General features: G+C 45.3%; 1 protein-coding gene across 1 annotated transcript in view; it reads right to left on the reverse strand.

Moving 5' to 3' along the window:
- The window catches only part of LOC126543484 (uncharacterized), a 34,297-nt gene extending 12,026 nt beyond the window's left edge, over nt 1-22,271 (reverse strand). Inside the window, exon 1 of the mRNA XM_050190600.3 lies at nt 22,125-22,271. Coding sequence (XP_050046557.2) covers nt 22,125-22,271 — 147 coding nt within the window. The remainder of the gene's footprint in view (nt 1-22,124) is intronic.
- Between the last annotated feature and the right edge of the window lie 700 nt (nt 22,272-22,971).

The raw sequence follows: 22,971 nt of genomic DNA on the forward strand, positions 1-22,971 counted from the left end.
GTGGTATACATATAAATAAATAAATAAATAAACAAATAAATAAATAAATAAATAAATAAATAAATAAATAAATAAAAATGAACTACCCCCAATGTCATTAACTTGGCCACTTTCCCCTAGCTTTCGAAACGTCCGCATCACTACCACGAGCAGCTTTGCCTCGTGGCAGCATCCTGCACCGAGACACGTGCCTCTTCCTCATGCCAAGCCTCCTTTCCTCCTTTCAGTAATACAGCGATCCGCGCCACAGCGTTCTTTTCCCCTCCTTCGGCCTCTGTACATCGTTCTGCGCAGCTCCGGCGTTCCCCCCCCTACTCCGAGCAGCGGTTTCCACGGGGCTCCGGCGGAACAGCTGAGGCAGGTTATGCACACGGACGGAGCGGACGGGCAGGAAACATAGCCTCTACGTCCTAACCATAGCTGATATGTTGCAGTAAAAAAGAACGGACGAGAGATGATCACCATTGCAGAGTTTTATAAACAACTGAAACACGTAGCTTAGCGCAACCACAGAGTCGGGCCAGCGACACTGTGCATACGCAGAACTCAAACCCTGCTTGAGTTATTTTCTACGAGGCCGACAGGATCTGACAAATTCAGACTATACTACTTATAAGGCGCCCTACTAACACGTGTGCCTGCGCAGGGGTCTGCAACAAGTGTAAAATAATCCACCTGGGGCTAAGAGACTTAACTAGATGCAGCCAGTAGTTTTATAGTGCCGAAGATGTTACCACTTTTTGTTCCTCTGCTTTGTTTTTTTAAGAGTTTACCAGGATGCGAACATATAAAGGCACCTAAAGTCGCCCCACTCGAACGACCCGGATTACTTTAGCTGAAATTACTGCAAACAGCGATGATGTAAGCATCCGACTCCTGCATACGTTTAGAGAGTCACACGTGATCTACACGTGATACTCTAAATGCTTCTTTCTTGTCTCGACTGCTGACCAGTTAATGCTTCCATACGCTTTGAATGACAGCGCTTCTGGAAGGTGCACGTTTCCTACGGGTCTTGCTGGGTTAATATCTTGGCATTTCCTGGTTTTCTTGCCGTATTTGTAAATCGGCATGGTGTTTTGTTTCTATCTTTTGCATCTATGTTTCTGTAGCTTTCTTTTTGATTTCTCCGGGTTACCTATTTGCACTTTCAATTACCATGTACTTGGTTGGGAACTTCTCTCACCACTTCCTCCATTCAATGTCCAAGCGTTTTAAGTACTCATATTTGTGCCCTTTAACCACTCATTTCTTTTCATCCATGTTCCTTAGTCGTTCTTCAAAGCTAATCTTGCTCTGCGTTTCTCTGACTTCAACAAAGGCCTAATCCTTGTCACACCGACTGCCCCATTTGTGGCTTTACCGTGGGCTCACAATGGCTCACCGGCCTTTGGTGAACTTCCAGCCCCGCGAAGACCTCTGCTTTAAAGCACAGAACATCATTTGCGAACGTTAGCTATGGCACCATTAGTCGTTTCCGAATTCCTCACACCGCCTCATCATTATTGTAGCGCCAAAGTGCTCTATTGCTGCGTGCTGTCCGCAGCGCCGGTCTTTTAAAAGCAAGGCTTGCAAGAGACGAAGATAACGCGACTGCCGCGAGGTGGCCTTTGCTAAGTACGCTTAAGCACACATAGACAAAAATGCTAGACTAATACCTATAGATTACTTGATTAGCTCAAGCAGGCTAGGTGACTACTTGTCGTCACCCCATTTCGAAGAGGGATGTAAATAACTAATAATCATCAACATCTGCTCCTGACACTCCTTCTGGCGCCGTGAGTCGCGTTCATGTCGCGCGTACACACACACGCACACTCATATATATATATATATATATATATATATATATATATATATATATATATATATATATATATATATATATATATATATATATATATATAAAATGAGAGTCTGCCGGGGATACGGCAGTTGAACAGGCACTTGTAGGTTGAAGACGCACGTACTAAAAACGATGTCTTATTTTCTACGTCTCGGCCGGGGTCGGGCCTTCGTCAGGAAATGCGTGGCGGCAATGCGCTTTGCTTAAATGCGTGCACGTTATAGGGGGCCCCATATGCGCTTATCCGCTGGCAGATCATGACAGAAGGCAGATTTCTGCTGTCAGGTGCTTGCGTATACACAGGGTGATCATTTTTAAGTTTTACGGAATTTTAAAAATTCCGTGGCAGATAGCATGATTATTGTCAATTAGCTGCATTATCCGAAGAACCATACATATTACTAGTACGAGAAATCGAAACATATTCAAATAATGAACAAAAATTCAATAATTAACTTCTAAATTAATTACTTTACAGCACATATTGCAATTTACGAATTGCAGCCGGTGAGTTTGCAGGATGGGTCCACTTCAAATTAATTTCCAGGATGGCACCAGTCTCGAGACATTATTTCCCAAAGTGTGAAGCGAGATACGCGGGCGTTCCAATTACCTATGTGCGTCAATGCATAAAAGAGCATTTCGTTAAAAAATGTAAGTGGAACAAAACCGCATTTTTAAGGTAAGTTTTATGGCGCATATCTCCAAACTGGTGTCATTCTGGAAATTCATTGCAAGTGGATACGCCTTGCCGACTCACCTTCTACAATTCGTGTATTGCAATACGTGCCGTAAGGTAATTAATTCAAAAGATAATTAGTAGATTTTTGTTAATTTGTTGAATACGTGTCTCGATTTTTCATGTAAGTAATGTCTGACTCTCCCAATAATCCAACACAACGTATAGAATTACGTTATGTGCAACAGGCCGTTTTTAAAAATTCCATATATAATTTGAAAAAAAAATTTTTCCATCTTTTAATTCCATATATATACATATATATATGAACACTACCAGGGCTAAGCCTAGGAAGCATAGGAGAGGCGGAGGAGACAAAGGGAAGGAAAGACAGGGAGGTTAGCCAGTGTAAGTACCGGCTGGCTACCCTGTGCTGGGGAAAGGGGTAAAGGGAATAAAAGGAGAAAGAAGAAGAAAAGAAAAAAAATGGAAACCTTTGAATGTTGTAGCGCGTAGTTTCGCGTTACTGTGTGAACTAGCAAGCGTAAATGCCCAATTAGACTGACTTTAGCCGCCACCGTAGCACAAATGGCATGCAACGCAGGCTTAATGCGGAGGTTGTGGGTTCGGCTCTCACCGGCGGCAAGTTGTCTTTTCGTCCACTTTCATTGCCTTTATTATTTGCTGCATTTCAATTGCAACCAAAGCTAATTTCCCTGATGTTTTCCGTGGCTTCGTTGTCTGTTGTCTTTATCTATATATATATATATATATATATATATATAGTTAGTGTTGAGGAAATCACGCTGGTAGTAAAATGAAGAAAAAGAGTACGACGTACGTTGAATAAGCACAGTTTATTTGACTGACGTTTCGGCTGGTGGACCAGCCTAAACGTCAGTCAAATATACTGTGCTTATTCAACGTACGTCGTACTCTTTTTCTTCATTATATATATATATATATATATATAAATTCTGCGGTTTTACGTGCCAAAACCATGATCTGATTATGAAGCATGCCGTAGTGGGGGACTCCAGGATAATTTGGACAACTAGGGTTCTTTAAAATGCACCTAAATATAAGTACACGGGTGTTTCCGCATTTAGCCCCCAACAAAATGCAGCCGCATATATGTATATATAAACACAGACAAGCTGTCAGCGTTTGTCAACGCCAAATGCATTAAAAGGTTCGGAACTTGAGTTTGTTGGATTGGCTTCGTTACGAGGGAATTACGCGAAAGAACGAGACAAGAAAGTCCTGTTCGCCTTTCTTGTCTCGCTTTTTCGATCTGTTTCTTCGTAATGAAGCCTAATGCCTGTATTAGGCATGTTCGCTTACGCAAAATACTCGGCTTGAGAACGCACGATTTTTGGTTATATTGCAGGTAAGTCGCTTATCTTTTTATGCGCCACCTCGTGCCGTGCTTGAAGCAAAGCATGACAAACGAACCATCAGCACTGACCGATTTCCTTGGTCACGACTGCCCTTGGCAGTAAAAACAAACAAACGATGACGCAAACAAAATTTGCCTTTTCGTGCTGATAGGCATTTGTGTCACTTGGCGCAAAAGTGCTTCGTCCTCTTTCATGTTTGTTTAATCTGTGACAATTATACGGCGAGCGCTGAAGCTTGGCCGAGTAGGAAACGGTTCATTGGTGTTCACAGCGCTCACATAGTCCCTGTCCTCTAATTTCTCAGCGGCGTCGCCGGGTGAAATCACTGCACGTGTATTTTTCGAGTTATCTGTGTTATTAACTAAATTACGCTCGTCCGGATAAAACGGGCTAACAACAGTTTCTGCGGACTACACACGCCCACCGCACAAGGCGTCCGGACCTCTCGCGTCCGCTCCTCTGCCGGACGTGCGTCGCATTTCTCGCTCTCGTACGCGGGGTGTAACGTGAGACGGCTCAGCCGGGGCCAGCGCTGTTCCGACTTCATGGTGCGCCACGTCTCTTTGGGGTCCCCTGAGTGGGTCCCCTGAGTGGGTCCAAGCCAGAGTGTTCCTGGAATAAGGGACCCTCCCACCTCGACTGACAAGTCACTGCTTCAAATAAAGGTTTCATTCTCTCTCACGCTGTTTTTGCGACCGAGCCGCTGTCGACAGCATTAGTATACGTGCAATGTGAACAGTATCAAGATTCTGCGGTATCTCGTAACGCTATGAAACCGTTCATTATTATTTTTTTTTAGTTATCAGCTCCGCACAAACGCTCCCCTGCGCACCATCGTATATCACAGGAGAGAAAAGACTAGTGCTATGGGACTTTCACGGGGGCACGCGCGCATTCGGAGCGTCAATAACGTCGACGCACACCGCCAACGTCAGAAACATTTCTCTCTATAACATTATCTTCGCTACACCATGCTCAACTCAAAAATACCTTCCTTTTTCGTGCCTCTTCGTAACGTTCATTGGGTCGCGTAAGGCTCAAATATGAGCCGGTGCCCCTAGTAGCTGCTCTCATTGAGATGCCGATTCAAGAAGCGGGAATTAAAGCTGTGACCTTGCAATCGGTGGCTGAAAGCCGCAAGAATTCTTGATTAATTCTTGTTCTTTTTTCTTTACTTTTCTCTAGGTTTCTTGCACACCTCTCTTGCGCGTAGAACTTCGAAGGTGTCGACCGATAAAGGCGAAAATTGTGCGACAAATACGAGAACATACGCGTGCTTCAAGAAGCTCCACAACATCTTGTGCGATATCAAAGGCAACGAAACAGGACTAAAATGGTATATAACACGCCGTTCTGGACCACCATATCGCGCTTTGTATGCTAGGCAAAACTCGTTGACGTCAACAAAGTGTGAGGCCGGCCCATCACATTTACAAAAACTGATACCGTATCCCACCTGCTAGAAGTATATATTCCCTGCATACCATAAATGTCATGACAGAAATAAGATGACCCGTCATCTTTGTATCACTACTCATGTGTTCCTTCGGTTATGGTTAAAAGAAACGTATTTCAAAAGTTAATGATAAATTCTTCATAACTTTTTCGCAGCGTTACAAGTCATGCGTTCAGTTAGGAAACGTAGCTGTTCGGGCAGTACGGGCAGCTCGCCAAGTATATATATATATATACAAGAGGTCTTGTATCGGTGTTCGAGCCAAGTAGTTAGCTTCCGATCATTGACCAGCTAACAGAGTAAGGTCATGCTTCCCTACACGCACAAGACAAGCTTGACAAGTGTCATAATTGTATAAATACGGTATCCGATAGATCCGCTGATCATCGTCATTGCCAGATGAATCGACTGCCTGCAAAACGGACACCCGTCGATGTTCTCTCCCTCCTCCCGCGCGCTGCACGGATGAATTGCCGAATGTCATCGTTCTGTCTGAATTTTTTCTGTCACCTCAATTACGCTCGTCTCTTCCCACTTGAGCACCAATATGGCGCCCCAGTTATACGTACAGCGCGTATGAACAAACATATTTTGTTCATACGCGCTTTGTAACACACGTTATGATGTCAACGGTAAATGTGCGGCCTACACCAGTTACTCGTTCCCCGTTCGTGATAATGACCCTGAGCAGTGGCATATGCACACAAAGGGGCATTGTCGTAAGGCAGGTACCCGCCGTGGTTGCTTAGTGGGTATACGGCGTTACGCTGCTAAGCGCGAGGTCGCGGAATGGAATCCCGGCCGCCGCAGCCGCATTTCGATGAGAAAGAAATGCACAAATGCCCGTGTACCGTGCATGGGGTGCACGTTAAAGATGCCCAGCTGGTTAAAATTAATCAGAAGCTCCCCGCTACGGCGTGCCTCATAATTAGATCGTGGTTTTGGCGCGAGAAACCCCAGAATTTAACTGAATTTAATTTTTTTAATTAGCCTAAAGCGGACAGTAAAGCGAAAAATATAGAAGGGAACAGCGGGGGGGGGGGGGGCACTAATATAATATTCATAGTAATAATGATAAATCCATCAATCAACCATTTAACGTGCCCAGGAACAATCCGAAGGTCTGAGTGCCGGCGCACGCATGCCTTGAAACAACAGAAGAAAATGCTACGAGAGAATATAAGCACAAAAAAGAGGGAGGGAAAGAGAAAAAGTATAAACAAAAAGTGAGAACAGGGCAAAATACGAGAAAACAAAAGTAAAGAATAAAAACATGAAAATAAGAGTGCACGTACAGCAAAACGCAAAATAAATATACAAGAAAAAGGGGGCGAAAGGCATTTGAACAATGTGTGAAACTATGAAACTGCACAAAGCTCGGAAAAGAACAATTGCAGTGCGTTATGAAATATATTGACAGCATGAAAATAAGCGCGCTCGCCGCGGTGACATGCGGCTATGGTGTTGGGCTGCTAAGCAGGAGGTCGCGGGATCAAATCCTGGCCGTGGCAGCCGAATTTTGGTGGGGGAGGAATACAGAAAGGCCCATGTATTGGGTGCACGTTGAAGAATCGCCAGATGGTCAAATTTAATCCCGAGTCCTCCACTACGGCGTGCCTCATAACCAAATTGTGGTTTTGGCACGTAATACCCCAGAATTCAAAATTCAAATAACCGTTATGAAGACTCAGTACTCTGTTCACGGTTCAGTGTTGGTGATGAGAGGAGAAAACATGGAAAGGTGTGTGATCCCTGGTTGTCTTGCGCGGTATACATAGGAGTTCGGGGCAAGTTAGGATACTGTAAAGGAGTATCAAAATAAACAGGTCAGCGCGAGTACGTCGGCAGCGAAGTAAGGGCAGTGAAAATAATAATCACTAAATAATTTATGTAATGTGCCCAGGAATAACACTGAGGTTTCAGTTCTGCATGGCGCAAAGAAAAATGAAAACAAGAAAGGTAAATATATAAAACAACTGCGACTAAAAGTTATGGTATAAAAAATAGAATGAAAAAAATGTTAATAATGATAATCAAAATGTAGAACTTAGAAATTTTGTGAATAATGATTTAATAATAGAGAAATAAGACGCACTCGTAGTCCAGCAGTCAGTTAGTCATAGGAATAACAAAGCGAATTAAAGAAGGAAAAAAGGAGAAGAAAAACATAAAAGGAAATAACAAGCCGAGGTTACTTGAAAACAAATGAATGGAACTCAGAATTGGCATTGGAATTTTAAGTTTTCACGAGTGATCGCTGGTCATCAAGAATGTAAACCGTCGGAAGAAGCCTTAGCCTCGCATGTGGTGCATACAACAGCTTGAAGTTTATCTAGCTGTTTCCGAAATTGTGAGGAATGCCGAACATTCTTCCCTGGTCATAAGCGGCTGACGATGCTATCACTGCACCAGAGATACCAAAACCACGTATCAAAACCATACCAAAACCAAAACGATACCAAAACCACGTACATTATATAGCGACGATTCGACTATGCCTACCAGCTCAGCAGATGCTCTTGTGATTCCAGCGAAACAGGCCACAATTAAATTGAAGGTGTCAGACATAACATCTACGGCGGCAGAATTCGTAGCCCACCGTGCTAGTTTGAAGTGTCACCGGCAGACCGGTACCGAATTAGGTCGTGTTTTATGACTCAAAGGCAGCTCTTCACAGCCTCCAGCTGGCTTTACGTAACAGAGCATACGACCAGATGGTATATACGGTACGACGAAAATTATCATCTTGCTCTTGAAAAAGGGCACGACATCATCATTCAGTGGCTTCTGGGCCTATGTGGCATCGCCGGCAACGACATCGTTGACAAGGCTGGCCAGTTTTCGCATTGAATGTATCCACATGCTTCCAATTCCTTCGACAAAGACGGACACTGCAAGGGAACTTCGTCTGCTTGCTCTCGCAGTGACAAAAGCCTTCTAGAACTCTCTAGAAGACCGTTCTTTGAGTAAAAAATACTGGGATCATGGCAACATCCGTCACTGGCACAAAAAAGCTATTTGCGCACTAATGTGGTTCTTGAAGTGCACCTGCCTGAGTCACCGTTTACAGACCTCCTTGGCATCGTTCTTCATGTGTGCAGTGCTTACACTACCCTTGCCTTACTGCTTTACTTACAACGTAATTTCCTTCATTCCTCTTTATTTCGCCTTTCCCTTGCCACCAGTGTAGGGTGGCAAACCGGACGCTCGCCTGGTTGACCTCCCTACATTTCATATCCCAGCTTCATCTCTGTCTCTTAAATAGAGAAATAAATTTATCAAATTGTCCCAGCAGCCTTTATTGGTTCACACATCGGACAAGGCAAGCAACCCTGTATATAGCTGAAGTCCGGAGCCGAGGCCACGAAAGAAAGGATTATTGGTGAAATTAGGCAATGTCCAAGGCTGTGAAAACGGACCTTCGAGAAGTCAATTTCTTTGTGCCGTAAATCCACAGCGGAATTTAACATGATCCATAATTCCAAGTATGGCGCAATAGCTGCATAAAGGGGAATGCTGCGTCAGATCAGAAATACGTAAATAAAAGTTTAACGGAGGAACAGGGCTACCTAAACCTTGTACACAAAAATTCTTACAGGCGTGTAGGACACTATTGAGAATACTAAGGGAATAGCAGGTGGCTGTAAATCAGAACGTAATATCACTGCATGCTTTGCCGTATCCCGATTTAGGCGAAATTTTCTGTGCCTTTTTAAGGAGACGTAAGCAATAAACGGCAAAACAGAAACTACACGTCCATTAAGATGCACTCGGGAAAGAAGACAGGACATTTCAGTCAAATATGGCCCATAGTGACACGGTATTCATATTGCCGCCAGCATTGCGAGAAGACAAAGACGACCGACATATCCCAACTGCATAGCCGCCACACCGCGAGCGTCAAGCAAAGCACCGCAAGGCAACGCTCGGCCGGTGCTGACAGGCCGGCGGCTCGTGCGCGAGAATCGGACGATTGGCACGCGACAGAATGCGACAAAGAGGAGAACGACGTTCGAAGGAGCGAAGCTCGAGGGACGCTTTTGTTGTTGTTGAGTGCTCAGTCGGTTTTTGTTGACGGGCACAGGTTCGCCCAGCATAAATCAGTTTTCGGAGAAACGACTGTTGTAACTGTTGGTTACAATATTAAGAAAACTAATCCTAAGTTGATAGGGAGCAACAAATGAAAATTCCGAGAAACGAGCGAATTTATCCCACTAAGCCCAGAGCACATCTTTAGAAAATCTGTTGCGATAACAGATGTCGACACATCCTTTGGCAGTTTGCAAAGGATGTACATCTTAAGGCGAAATAATAATAATAATAATAATAATAATAATAATAATAATAATAATAATAATAATTAGCATCATTAATTTTGCACATTCGAGGATTTATTTATCAGGACGGTTATTATGAGGCATAATTGGAGGGATGAATTCAAAGAGGCATACATTGCACCTCGATTCTTAAGAAACAAAAGACGTTTTGAAGTACCCTATTCTGCTACTAAGTATGGAGAAGCGAGAAGTGTGTACATCCCAAAAATATTTAATGATTTCACTGAAGAATTCTTTTCCGCAACTTCAAAAAAACACTGTTGAAGAAATTAATGATGAAATGTTGAATTTTAATTTTGATTCTTTACTTTAGTCATTTGTGCTTTTGTCTTTGTTTGCTATATTAGTCTGTTAGCAGGTAATACTACCAGCCATTCTTCTGAAAGGTGATAAAATAGGTGTTATGATGTAAATATGTAACCTCATCGCTGTACCGACTGCCGGGCCGAGTCGCACAAGTCCTCGTGGACTTGTGCGACTTCCTTCCTTCCTTCCAAGGCCCGTTTCCTTGTTTTGCTTTTGGATGTGTATAAATGAACATTATTATTATTATTATTATTATTATTATTATTAATATTATTATTATTATTATTATTATTATTATTATTATTATTATTATTATTATTATTATTATTATTATTATTATTATTGCCAACAATTTGGCCTGAAATATAGCTATCGAAGCCGAAAGGTGGACAGAGAATGACCTGCCCCCAAATGTATGGAGGGATGCCTCCAACTGCTCTATCGTCACGCAGTGAAGCATTAGTCACGATTACATACTTATACTAAAGTTGCTCTACGTGGTACTAAAAGAAAAGCCACACAAACATCTACTCGACAAAATGTTAACATTATTTGGATAGGTATCGTGGAACGGAAGGCTTAGAGAAAAGGGTAACCTGAGGAACCACGCATTTATGCTACAGGTAACCACGTAGTATAATGGTCTCAAGTGGGCGTGAATCTGTGGCGTGTGCAACCTTGGTCCATTAAGCATAAAAATATTCGTATCGCATGCTCAGCCAGCCCAAGTTCACTTCTTCCTCTTAATTTTTGTTGATGAGTGCCTCCTCTGGTGATTTCATGACCTCCTGTAATGATGTCTCGAGTGATGGCTGCAGCACGTCTGCAGGACAGACGCATACGCAAGAAGGCTGAGCGGCTGAATCGCGGCGAAGCATACAGCGGCAACGCGACGCGTTGTACAGATCGACGCGCCCACACTTCGCGGATAAATTTCAAGTCGGTGGCCACATTTGCGCCGTGTCACAAATTCCGCCTGTCAGCGCGATGAAGTTCGCTCTCTTATGTCACATCGTGCGTTTTCCCCCGAAACGGAGGTGCGAAGTGGCACCCGTAGTGCACCCTTTTATCCCCGCTTCACCGCGCACGCCTTGTCATGAATGAGCTCTTTCCGCAAGGGGTTCTTTTTCGGAAGTCACGCGTTCGGGTCGTCGTCCCCACACGGAATGGCACTCTCCGCATCCCGTCACCGCTGTCAACAGTGTTACGCGATATATATGCATGTATGACCCGCCGTGGTTGCTCAGTGGCTATGGTGTTGGGCTGCTGAGCACGAGGTCGCGGGATCGAATCCCGGCCACGGCGGCCGCATTTCGATGCGGGCGAAATGCGAAAACACCCGTGTACTTAGATTTAGGTGCACGTTAAAGAACCCCTGGTGGTCTAAATTTCCGGAGTCACCCACTACGGCGTGCCTCATAATCAGAAAGTGGTTTTGGCACGTAAAGCCCCATAATTACTATATACATGTATGTACACACATATATATATATATATATATAGTCACATTATTAGAAGCCAACAAACACTGACACCAAGGACAACATAGGCAAAATTACTTGCACTTAATAAATGAAATAATAAAGAAAGAAACGATAAATTACTGGACATTAAAGTGGATGAAAAAACAACTTGCAGCAGGTGGGAACCGAACCCACAATCTTCGCATTTCGCGTGCGATGCTCTACCAATTGAGCTACCGCGGCGCCGTTTCCCCATCCACTTTCTTGAGTATTTGTGTTCTATAGTAGAACCCTGTGAGTGTTCGGTTCCCACCTGCGGCAAGTAGTTTTTTCACCCACTTTAATTTCCATTAAGTTATCGTTTCTTTATTTCATTTATTAAGCACAAGTAATTTCCCCTATGTTGTCCTTGGTGTCAGTGTTTGTTGGCTTCTTATGATATGACTAATAAAAATCGGGCCCCTCGGTTAACCCCCTTTCTTCTCGTTTATATATATATATATATATATAAATGAAAGTTCCACGAGGCATGGTTTGGTACTGCCGGCCTTACTTCAACATCAAACAAATGTGAGTCAAAAATGCTGTTTTCAGCCGCTTTGGAATGAAAATTTTAGCGATGGTTGCTCTGCGTGACACATGATATTTAAGATAAATCAGACGTACGCACTCAATGTGCGGCAGCTGAAGAAACAGCATGATCAATGTAAAAACAGACGGAACGTACACAAACAGCAGTAAAAAATAGATAAATATGTGAAAGGGGAGGTATCGTTCAACGCATGTATATATACCCGAACTCACACAGCGATAGTTGAGCATGTGCTTCTTATTAACTGCTATTATGCACATGTTCAGCTATCATTGCTTTACGAATACGCTCGGCGCCTTCAGCCGATGTCAGCACTTTTCACGGAGACATGACGAAAGCGTCGATGGTGATTGCCACAGTGCTATGAAAGCCACCGGTACAGGTTTCCGACTCTCCTAATCATTGCAGAGCACGCGTCAAGTAAACATACGGATCCCTCAGTCCGGAAACCGGGCTATTCCAAAGCGAACAATGCATGGCACCTGTGTTGACGTGCGTGTTGGGCATCGCACAGCTATACTAGAAGGCTCACCAGTAAAGCAAGCCCTCTAAGGTCACGTCCTCTGATACAAAGGCGTTGCTTTTACAAATACCTACTTCCAGACGCCATAATAATCAGCCCGTATAGACCATACTAACAGTAACTTGCTAGCACTCACATAAGTCAGAAGCATCACTCTTCACACTTCGTACCTTTCTGCCCATGTACTCGGCGATACACGTTATGCATGAACCTAAGATAGTCATCGCTCTAAAGAGGAAGTAAGAAGTAAATAAATCCAAGCTAGGTGTAGCTTTTTTGTTTTAAAACTAAAGCAAATGATGCCTGATCATTCTTACCTTGAAATGTATGTTAGACCTCATGGCATTTAGGGCGAAGCGGTGAGTCGGCGAGTCCTAAGCAAACAGCGCACAAGCGCCAAGCTTGTGCAACCGGCGGCTTCCCGAAGCCGAGTGAGGTAAGTCCGCTTTCCTGCGGGCACTTAAACCGCGATGTGAATCGGCGAAGATCAGTCCGGAGTGCGGTCGACGGCAGCGCTTCTTATAGAAATCTCCAGGCCGCACCCTTTTATTAGGAGAGGGAGATGCCAGTGGCAACGCACGCCACCAGGAAAGGGTTCAAGAGAGAAGCGCGAAAGTAAATCAAGAAAGACATGTAGAATGTCGAGATCCGGAGCGTCGCACTTCTTTTCGGAGGGCCGCCAGCGTGTGTACAAACTGCGCACAGGCGAGGTGCGCGAACTGTGCGTTCCCTCCCCTTTCCGAAATACTCAGCGGCGCGTGTACAGCTGGTCCGGCCACAATACAGGCGCGTGTACAGTGGTGGGGGGAAGCTCCGAGCGGTCGGGACATCTCCGAAGGCCTTCTCTCCACTGCTTCGGGAACATCCAGTTTACCGGTGGTCCCACTGGCATGTGCCCTATGCGTCGCAGAGGGGGGCGAATCGTGCCGTTTGGCGAGGAAGCGAGTGAAGTGTGAGGCAAAAGAGAAAGAAAGAAAGAAAGAAAGAAAGAAAGAAAGAAAGAAAGAAAGGGTAACCTACACAGGAGAGGACGACCAGAAACGAGAGTCACGACGGCTAAGCGGACCTTCAAGCTTCGTCTTGGTTCGTCGGCTCTCGTATTTAAATTTTCCTGAGCCTTTCTTAAAACTTGAAGAGACGCCGTGACGCGTGCATGTAAAACACAAAGACGACCTTCGGTTGAACGCTCTCTCGTCGAAGTGACCCCAAGCGCAGCTCAAACCAATAAAGCATCCTGTGGTCGTCTTAATCACTTTTTTTTATTTTCACGTCCGGCAGCTCGTGTACCTCGAGTGAAGCGCCTGTACTGCATGTCTTTTTTGAGCGAATGGCAGTGCAAGTTCTGTAACACAAGGTGCTTAGTGCGGAAGATAATAACCATTAATAACCATTTGCCGATGCTCTTCAGGTAATTTAAATAAAATCAAATTGTGGTGTTTAGCGTCCCGAAACTGTACAGTGAGTTGTGACTCATGAGGGACGCCGTGCAGTGGAGGACTGTTCCGGATTAATTTCGACCACTTCGGATTCTCTATTGATCCCCCAAAGCATGGTACACGAGCACTTTTGCATCCCACCCTATCGTAATGCGGCCGCAGCGGGCGGTATCGAACCTTCGACCTCGTGCTCAGAAGCGCAACGTCATAGCCACTGAGCTACCCAGTGGCTTTCTGAATTAATCCCTCGCCTCGACGCCATAACGCACTTCCTTCAAATGCAGTCGGAAATATTTCAGCAAGTTGTCTCACCTTCGCTAGCTTTAAGGTTCTCTCTAACATTCTCTCTGCGTCGTTCTTGTGCTTTTCGTAGAATTTCAATGCCCTCATTCGAAACATCTGTCTTCAAAAGAAAAACAAAGAGGGTATCGTCACAAAACCTTACGTAGGGGAAAAGAAAGAACGACCGCCTTATATATGTCTGAAAGAAACACTACTAAGCAAAACGTTCCGCTTTAATTCACTGCAACGCCTCTTGCGCTACGTGAACCGATGCGTTTTCTACTGCGATAAACTCGACATTTTTATCTCGTTGTGCGTGTGTGCGTTTCAGTGAGTAACAGTGAGGGTTATTGCTATGCGACATATCTATCGCCTTACGGCACCAGCTACCGCTTTGCTGTACGCTGCAAATATTGCAAAATTTTTCCTAGAAGCTTGGCGGCGATGGCCTCAGGCTCCTCTCGGCGTATACCAAACACGTGCACGCTCATAACTTGTTGATAGTAACGTGTGTCCAAACGTCTGTGCGTTCCATTCTCGGATCAACCGCGAAGCAATGCCTGCAATAGAGCCGTGGCATCAGTAGTGCCTGATGCATGGCCGCTTGTCACTGAATCGAACGCATGCAGCCCATTAGCTTTCATATATGTATCACTTGCAGCCTCTTTCTGGTCGGGGTAGAAGCAACATACAACATGAAGCGTGGGAGCCCCCAATAAAATATATCCCGGTGTGACCCTTCACGCCTAGTGCCTCTTTCAAGTTTATGTTGTTACTCTTTTCGCTTTTATTGCTTGGCTGCGCAATTAACGATCTCATTAATCCTATCCTTGGACCGGCCGTCGGTATTATAGTGTGGAGTGTTAGCGATGCACTGCTTCTGTATTTCTTCCGATGCGTAAGCTAAAACAAACAAAAGAGAAGGTTAGCCGAATCTTGACATAATTTCGCGTCTTCACTAATTATTTGTGCACCATCGAGTAATATCGAACCAATATTTAGCCGTATGTGTGACACAGGTATTACGGACGGTGACGCAAATCGTGCGCCTGCCACAAGAAGAGTATAAAAACCATACCCGCCCTTGAAGATGAGCAGGCTTATCGTCCAAGTGTGGCTCATTCCTACACAGGGCGCGTCCACGTCTGGCAATATTTGCCAAACTCGTATCATTGGCGGCACTTTGCCCGGTTCACGGTCGTCCGTGTAATCGGTGTGAGAGGTGTTGTAAAAAACGTTCTATACAAAAATAAGCAAGCGACAGAAAACGTCCAACTTGGCTGTTGTTTTTCTTTGTCGTCCTGCGTATGTGCCTATATATGCTTGAACGAGGCACGCGACGCTTAATCCGCATCCTGGCGAGTGTGCGGACCACCGTGGTGCTGACTCCCGTTCTTTTTTAAAGATATGCAGCCGGACACCACTGGTGGGCGTTTCATGGCCTCGTAAAGTAAAGCGACTCCAGCATTCTACTGAGCAATAAAATAGTATACGTGAGCTGCAGCTCAGACCAAATAACGATCTGTAGCTTTAAGCTTCATAGAAAAGCTTTTAAGGGCGTAGGCATTTCTATGCCTACCCAATGAGGATGCCCGTCCGTCCGCCACGTAAGACGATCGCTTTCAAGACAGTGTCCGCACCAGCGAGTGAATTGACCTTCGTGCTGCCTCTCGCTTTAACGCGAACTCAGCGGCCAGGACACAGCGCACACGAAGCTGTCAGCACCCGGCGCACTCTGTCCCCAACGCAGATCGCTTTCAAGGTAGGGCCCGCGCGGCCGCGCCATACGCAGCCGCCGCCGGAGAACGGTTGATCACGATTGGTAATGGTTCGACGCGCATGGATAAGGCGCCAAAAATCGATAACGGTTCACAATGATTACATCGTCATCAGCGCACCTGGCGCCGCCACCTGCAGTAGTTTGCTTGCGTCGCCAATTCACCTTCCGCCGCCGTACGCAGCAGTTCTTGTCGCCGCAGCGCTGTCGTTTACACTGGTCGGCTCAAGTTTCATAACATTGATAATGACGACGGGCTGCGTGGAGATGAGCAAGTGACACAGTGCTTACGCCCACGTAGACAACTCCTACAGGAGTCTCCGCGTGGATTCTTTCCTTGAATTTTTCAACGTTTACGGTTTGGCCACAGAGTTTTATAAAGAAACAGCCCTCTAGGGTTTTTTTTTCTTTTTTGCATAGTGTAGCAGGATATACGAATATTTTAAATGGTTCTAACAGTGATGATGTTGCACGGTTTCTTGTTCTCTTAGTCCGCGGCCCATCGACAATAACAGGAGTTGCTGATATCCCTGTTAAACACCGTTTAACGCAAAAGGAATTTCGGTTAGGTCTCCCGCCCGCTTGCTGTCGAAACCTGTAACCTAATTTATACTCCACCTCACAAGTCGTTTGCAGCACTGTTGAAACTGCAGGACTTCTTATTCAAAAGGAAGGCCGAATGTCCCTCTAGATGCGTTTATCTGATCCGTGTCGTCTACTCAATGCCACAGTAATTCGTGATATACGACGTGCAAGTGCAAAGGTCCTAACATGTCACGTGTCACTGTAACATATCATGCATGAAGCAAAAATAAAACTATGTAATTCCGCCAATAATTGGACAGTTGCGCCCTGAACTATACTCCGCTGCGCAAGGATATTACCTGTGTACGCCTCGCACCTTCGGCAGTGCTGCATATGACTTGTGAGCTGGAGTTGTATGATTGGTAAACATTTGAATTACCGTTCTCTCGGCTTACTACGAAAGAGTACTGAAAATAATCATATAAGGCACATTGCTTCAGCGTTAACTATACAGCGTGTCCCAACTATCATGCACCGAGCTTTAAAATTACGAAAATACCACGTATACCTGAACAGAACCAAGGTAATGTTGTTTGCCGTCGCTTGTAGATACACAGATTATTTTTTTCCTTCCGCCTAACTACATAATTAGTCTTAAATATTTGATCATCTTCTCAAATATGATAATTAAATGAAAAACGGCAATGAGAAAATTGCACAGCAACAGGAAAAACTCCCGATACTGCTTTCCGTTTGTCAATACGTGCTACATAAAAGTGTTTTAAAAGCGTGAAAGAAGCCCGCGAATACACGTAAAGTGCCTTGAGCGGTCAGTCGTGCGGCAATTTTGTGTGTATTCGCCGGCTCTTTTCCCGCTCGGAAAAACTTTTATGTAGCACGTATTGAGAAACGGAAAGCAGTATCGGGAGTTCTTCATGTTGCTCTGCAATTTTCTCATTGACTCTTTTAATCTAATTATATTATTTGAAAAGTTGATTAATTTATCAAGGCTAATTATATAATTAGACGGAATTCAAAAAATAATATGAGTATCTCTAAGCGACGGCAAACATTACCTTCGTTTTGTTTGTAAAAATGGCATTTCCCCATTTTTAAATCTCGGTGCATGATAGTCAGGAGATCCCGTATAGTGAGACCTAGCTAGTATGCAGTGAAGTAGTCCTATAGGCTTTGTCTTTAGTGGCACCAGCATCGACTGACGCTCTTTTCTCTTGTGCAGTACTTCCGGTTCCCCTCCTGAGACGACCGGGGACGAAATTCAAAATAAATCAGAAATAAATATAGGAAAAATAGTACAGTACAAAATTCATGGGTTTCATTATAGATATTGTTACAGTGCGTCAAATGTAGTGGAGCAGCAGCAAGAACAACATTAGGAGAGCAGCGAGGAAGAGAAGGACGACGTGCAGTACTGGGACCCAGTGCACTTACTGCGTCTACAAAGTCGACAACCGGAAACACGTTTTATTCATTAGCTCCACCTCACTTAAGTTTAGTGCATATAGTATGGGTCCCTGGCCACCGAGACATTCATATTAATGAAATAGCCGATTCCTTAGCACGAGCTTCTTTAGCAGGTCCTGTGCTATTTGTGCTGCCGGCAACTGCGCACATTACTGCAGCCAGATATCGGCAATTTTCTTTGAACGAGGACAAAAAAGCTCTGTCATTAGCAAAATCTTCAGATTTCTTACACTTAAATTATTCTTGGAACCGGCAATGGTGTCCTAACCGGAAATTTGAAGTTTCATTTACCAGGCTGCGTTGCCGTATTCCAACACTTAATTTTTACTTGCACAGATGTGGTCTGGCGGTATCCCCTCTATGCTACCTATGCAATGAACCAGAAACTATAGATCATTTTTTATTATCATGCCGGCGGTTCTCTACTCATCGAAAACTATGTCTAGAAATTCCACTTCAAAATTTAGGATTACCTTTAAGTAGCACTGTTATACTCTCCCTTGGAGCAACAGTTTTGGGATATAGCCACAGGAACGTTTGCCTAGCCATCTATAATTTTCTATGTGGCACAAAAAGAATGCCTTGTTAATAGTTTTTAGTTTCAAGAATTCATTTATTTCTACTACATTATAGAAAATTCAAAAAGTAAAAGCACAAATTCACAGTTTAAATCTTACTATTATTATTCATAATTTACCTTACTCAAGTTTAGGTATATCCTTTTTTTTTTAAGATTCCTATCAACGCAAGGCTTACTTTAGTATTGATCAATACTTTATCTCATGTATTCATAGTTTATTTTGCATCTTGGATTATTTGTTTTCTTTTCCTTTTTCGGGTTATTTATTTATTAACCAATTTATTTTATTTTGCTTTATTTATTGAATCATATTACCACCCGATTCGTGGCCTATCCCCCTCAGTGGGTTTGTGCCATTAACTGAGGCTTCATCATCATCATCATCACTTGCCCTACGGCTCCCTGAAATAAACGCTTTCTACACACACCGTAACAGAGTGGTGGAGGTGCTGGATATCTAAGCATCCAACGACGGAATCGCTACCACCTGAACCTCGTCGCAGTCTTCGACTGGCGGGACTTCCACCATCCTCAACAGCAGGCATGTCCCGAGAAACTGAAGCTCCGAGGCCGACGGGCTCTTCGCAACTGTACAAGTAGCCACCAAGCTTTGTCGGGACTGGCGGTGAGGACGTGAACTAGTGGTTGAAGCAGTACCGACGGGTGAGCAAACATAACGGCTGGGACTCCGCCGCTCAGCTGTCTAATGTTGTGTTCTCGCTCACGAATGCTGCTCTCATGTGGTACGACAACCACGAGAACACGCGTACGACCTGGGATACGTATGTCCAAGAACTGAAAAAGTGCTTTGGGGACTTCGCAACGAGGAAGAAGCGAGCTGAACAGACCCTGTCCCAAAGGGTCCAATTCTCTGGCGAGGCTTGTACCACGTACATAGAAGAGGTCCCCAAGCTATGTAGACTCGTGCATTCTAGTATGTTCGATGAAGATAAGGTGGGTCATCTTCTTAAGGGCATAGCTGAGGATGTATACCAGTTCTTGATAGCCAAAGAAAACCTGACATCAGTGGCCGACGTAATACAACATTGCCATACGTTTGGAGCACTGAAGATGCGTTACGTGGCACCGAAATTTGGCCGTTTGGCTAATGTGCCGACATTGGCCTGCGTTGACGCGAGCACACGATCCGATCCGTCGTCGGCGATACGACAGATAGTCCGGGAAGAGCTCCTCCGGTGCCACGAAATCGGCCGTTGTGGTAGCGGCGACCCTCGAGGCAACGAACCCGGACTACCACCTGCGTCGTGGCAACCCTCTATTAATGCAGCGAATGTGGACGATTGTAGAGCTGTGCTTCCGTCTGAACTCACGAACCGGCCTCGCTTCAACAACGAGCAGCAGCGCCGCACTTCCGGCGCAGCGGTACCGTACCACTTATTCAGGGCACAGAGAATATGACAATCATGAGAGCTACCCCCTGCTCGCTGGCGGAAATGAAGGCTTTGAGCAGCACCGTGAATTTCGGCCTCCTCGTGTGTGCTATAGTTGCGGTGTCTCTGGCCACATCGCCAGGTTTTGCGACCGCCGCCGACCTTTCCGAGAACCTCCACGAGCGACGTACCAGTCAAATTATTATTCGTAGCAGTTAAATTACATTATATAATTATTCCACGCCCGCCAACCAATCGTGGACTTCGTCAAGGTAGCTTCCGGCACCCATCACCAGTCTCCGATCGCAGCTTAACGCCACCGCCTGCTCCACGTGCTCCGCGGTCTCTATCGCCGTGGCGTCGCCTGCTATCCCTACCACCGGAAAACTAGGTAGTGTGACCGATGGGGGTGAGATCGCTGGATACCGTTCGCTGCAAACCGACATTCCTCCGCCAGTTTTTATGCTGAAGAACAAAGTTCACGTGCTTGTTGACGATACACCTACAATGGCTCTTGTGGATACTTGGGCAACAATTTCCGTGATGAGTGCAGCTTTTAAAGCCCTACTGGGACAAAAAGTGATGTTTTCTTGGAACAATATTTCTACTTTTCGTAGTGTTAGTGGTGTCACGTTGTGCCCGGTCGGTGTTTGTACTGCGGATGTGTGTTTGTGTGACAAAGCATTTACCACTGAATTCGCCGTTATTCCTCGATCCACGCACGATGTTATTTTAGGCATCGATTTTTTGCAGGAGTGTAGTGCAACCCTTGACTGTCGAAGTGGGGAGCTTTCGGTACAACACGAGGTTATGACAGGACTCATGGAGAACTCGCCGCGTCAAGACAGTTCATTTTGTGTTTCTGAGGACATCGTCATTCCCCCACTATGCGCGGTATACGTTCCGGTCATTTGCTCTGGTACCAGCCCCGCCATATTTGATGCCGCAACGGAGCCTCTTCATTCGGCCTGTGTAAAGAAGAACGTTTTAGTTCCGCATTGTTTAGTGTCGGTAGTTGAAGGATACTCTGAATTATGGACACTGAACTACGCGTCCCAGCCCATGCTTCTCCCTTCTGGCATGAAGCTCGCTCTCTTCAAAGAAGAGACACCGCCGTTACTGGCTGTACTTCAAGCTACAGACGAGTCCCTCCATCCTCGCCCATCGGACTCTCAACTACTTCAGATGGTGAGCAAGTCGCTTGGCACGAGTGAGCGCTACACGTTATTGGATGTTCTATCCAAGCACTCGCGAATGTTTGACTTTCCACAAACTGACAAGACGTCCCAAATTCCGACGTCTCGAATACGCATCCATAAATACTTATCAGCGCACCGTATATACGACAGAAGCCGTACAGAGTATCCCCGACTGAGCGCAAGGTAATTGGCGAGCAAGTTCTGGAAATGCTGCAGAAGGGGATAATTCAGGAGTACGCGAGTCCCTGGGCTGCACCTGTCATTCTCGTGAAAAATAAAGACGGCAGTTGGCGATTCTGTGTTGATTATCGGCAGCTAAAGAACGTTACCAAGAAAGATGTCTACCCACTTCCGCGTGTAGATGATGCCTTAGACTGCCTTCATTCGGCTTCTTACTTCTCTTCTGTAAAACCCGCCGTGGTTGCTCAGTGGCTATGGTGTTAGGCTGCTGAGCATGAGGTCGCGGGATCGAATCCCGGCCACGGCGGCCGCATTTCGATGGGGGCGAAATTCGAAAACACCCGTGTACTTAGATTTAGGTGCACGTTAAAGAACCCCAGGTGGTCGAAATTTCCGGAGTCCTCCATTACGGCGTGCCTCATAATCAGAAAGTGGTTTTGGCTCGTAAAACCCCATAACTTAACTTAACTCTTCTGTAAATTTAAGATCCGGCTACTGGCAAATCCCGATGCATGGCGAGGATAAGGAAAAAACAGCGTTCGTAACACCCGATCGAGTTATTGAATTCAATGTCATGCCATTCGGCTTGTGCAACGCACCTGCCACCTTCGAACGATTCATGAATACTATTCTGCGAGGTTTAAAGTGGGATATATACATGTGCTACCTCGACGATGGTATTATCCTTGGGCACACATTTCACGAGCACAACACGCGTCTCGGCATTGTACTCAGCTGCATACAGAGGGCTTGTCTTGTGCTCAACTCTAAAAAGTGCCATTTTGGTGAGCGCCAAGCCTTGGTGTTGGGACATCTTGTGGAGAAAGACGGCGTCAGGCTTGACCATGCGAAGACAGAGGCAGTTGAAGCATTTAAACTACCTCAGTCTGTAAAACAACTTCGCAGCTTTCTAGGGCTCTGCTCCTATTTTAGCCGGTTCATTCCTCGATTTGCTTATGTCGCTTATCCCTTGACAAGCCTCCTGCACAAAAACGCCGCTTTCGAGTGGACGCCTGATTATTCTGCTTCCTTTCGACAGCTGAAGTTTCTGCTGACGTCGCGACCGATCCTCTGGCACTTCAATCCTTCCGCACCAATAGAAGACCACGCAGATGCGAGCGGTGTAGGTCTCTGTTCTGGTTCGACGCTTGGATGACAAAGAACACGTCATCGCCTACGCGAGTCGGTCATTAAGCAAACCCGAGCGTAACTACACGGTGACTGAGCAGGAATGTCTTGCTGTTATTTTTGCGGTGCAGCGATTTCGGTCGTACCTGTATGGACGTCACTTTACGATCGTCACCGATCATCATTCTTTGTGCTGGCTCGTGAATCTTCGCGATCCGTTTGGACGCCTTGCACGATAGGTCATGCGTCTGCAAGAGTACAGCTTCACAGTATTATACAAGAGCGGCCGACGGCATGCTGATGCCGATTGCCTTTCCCGGATGCCTCTTAGTACAACGGAATGCGACGCCGACAGTTTTGACCACCTCATCGCATCCGTACACCGT

The sequence above is a fragment of the Dermacentor andersoni genome, chromosome 1, assembly GCF_023375885.2.
Source record: "Dermacentor andersoni chromosome 1, qqDerAnde1_hic_scaffold, whole genome shotgun sequence".
NCBI lineage: Eukaryota > Metazoa > Arthropoda > Arachnida > Ixodida > Ixodidae > Dermacentor > Dermacentor andersoni.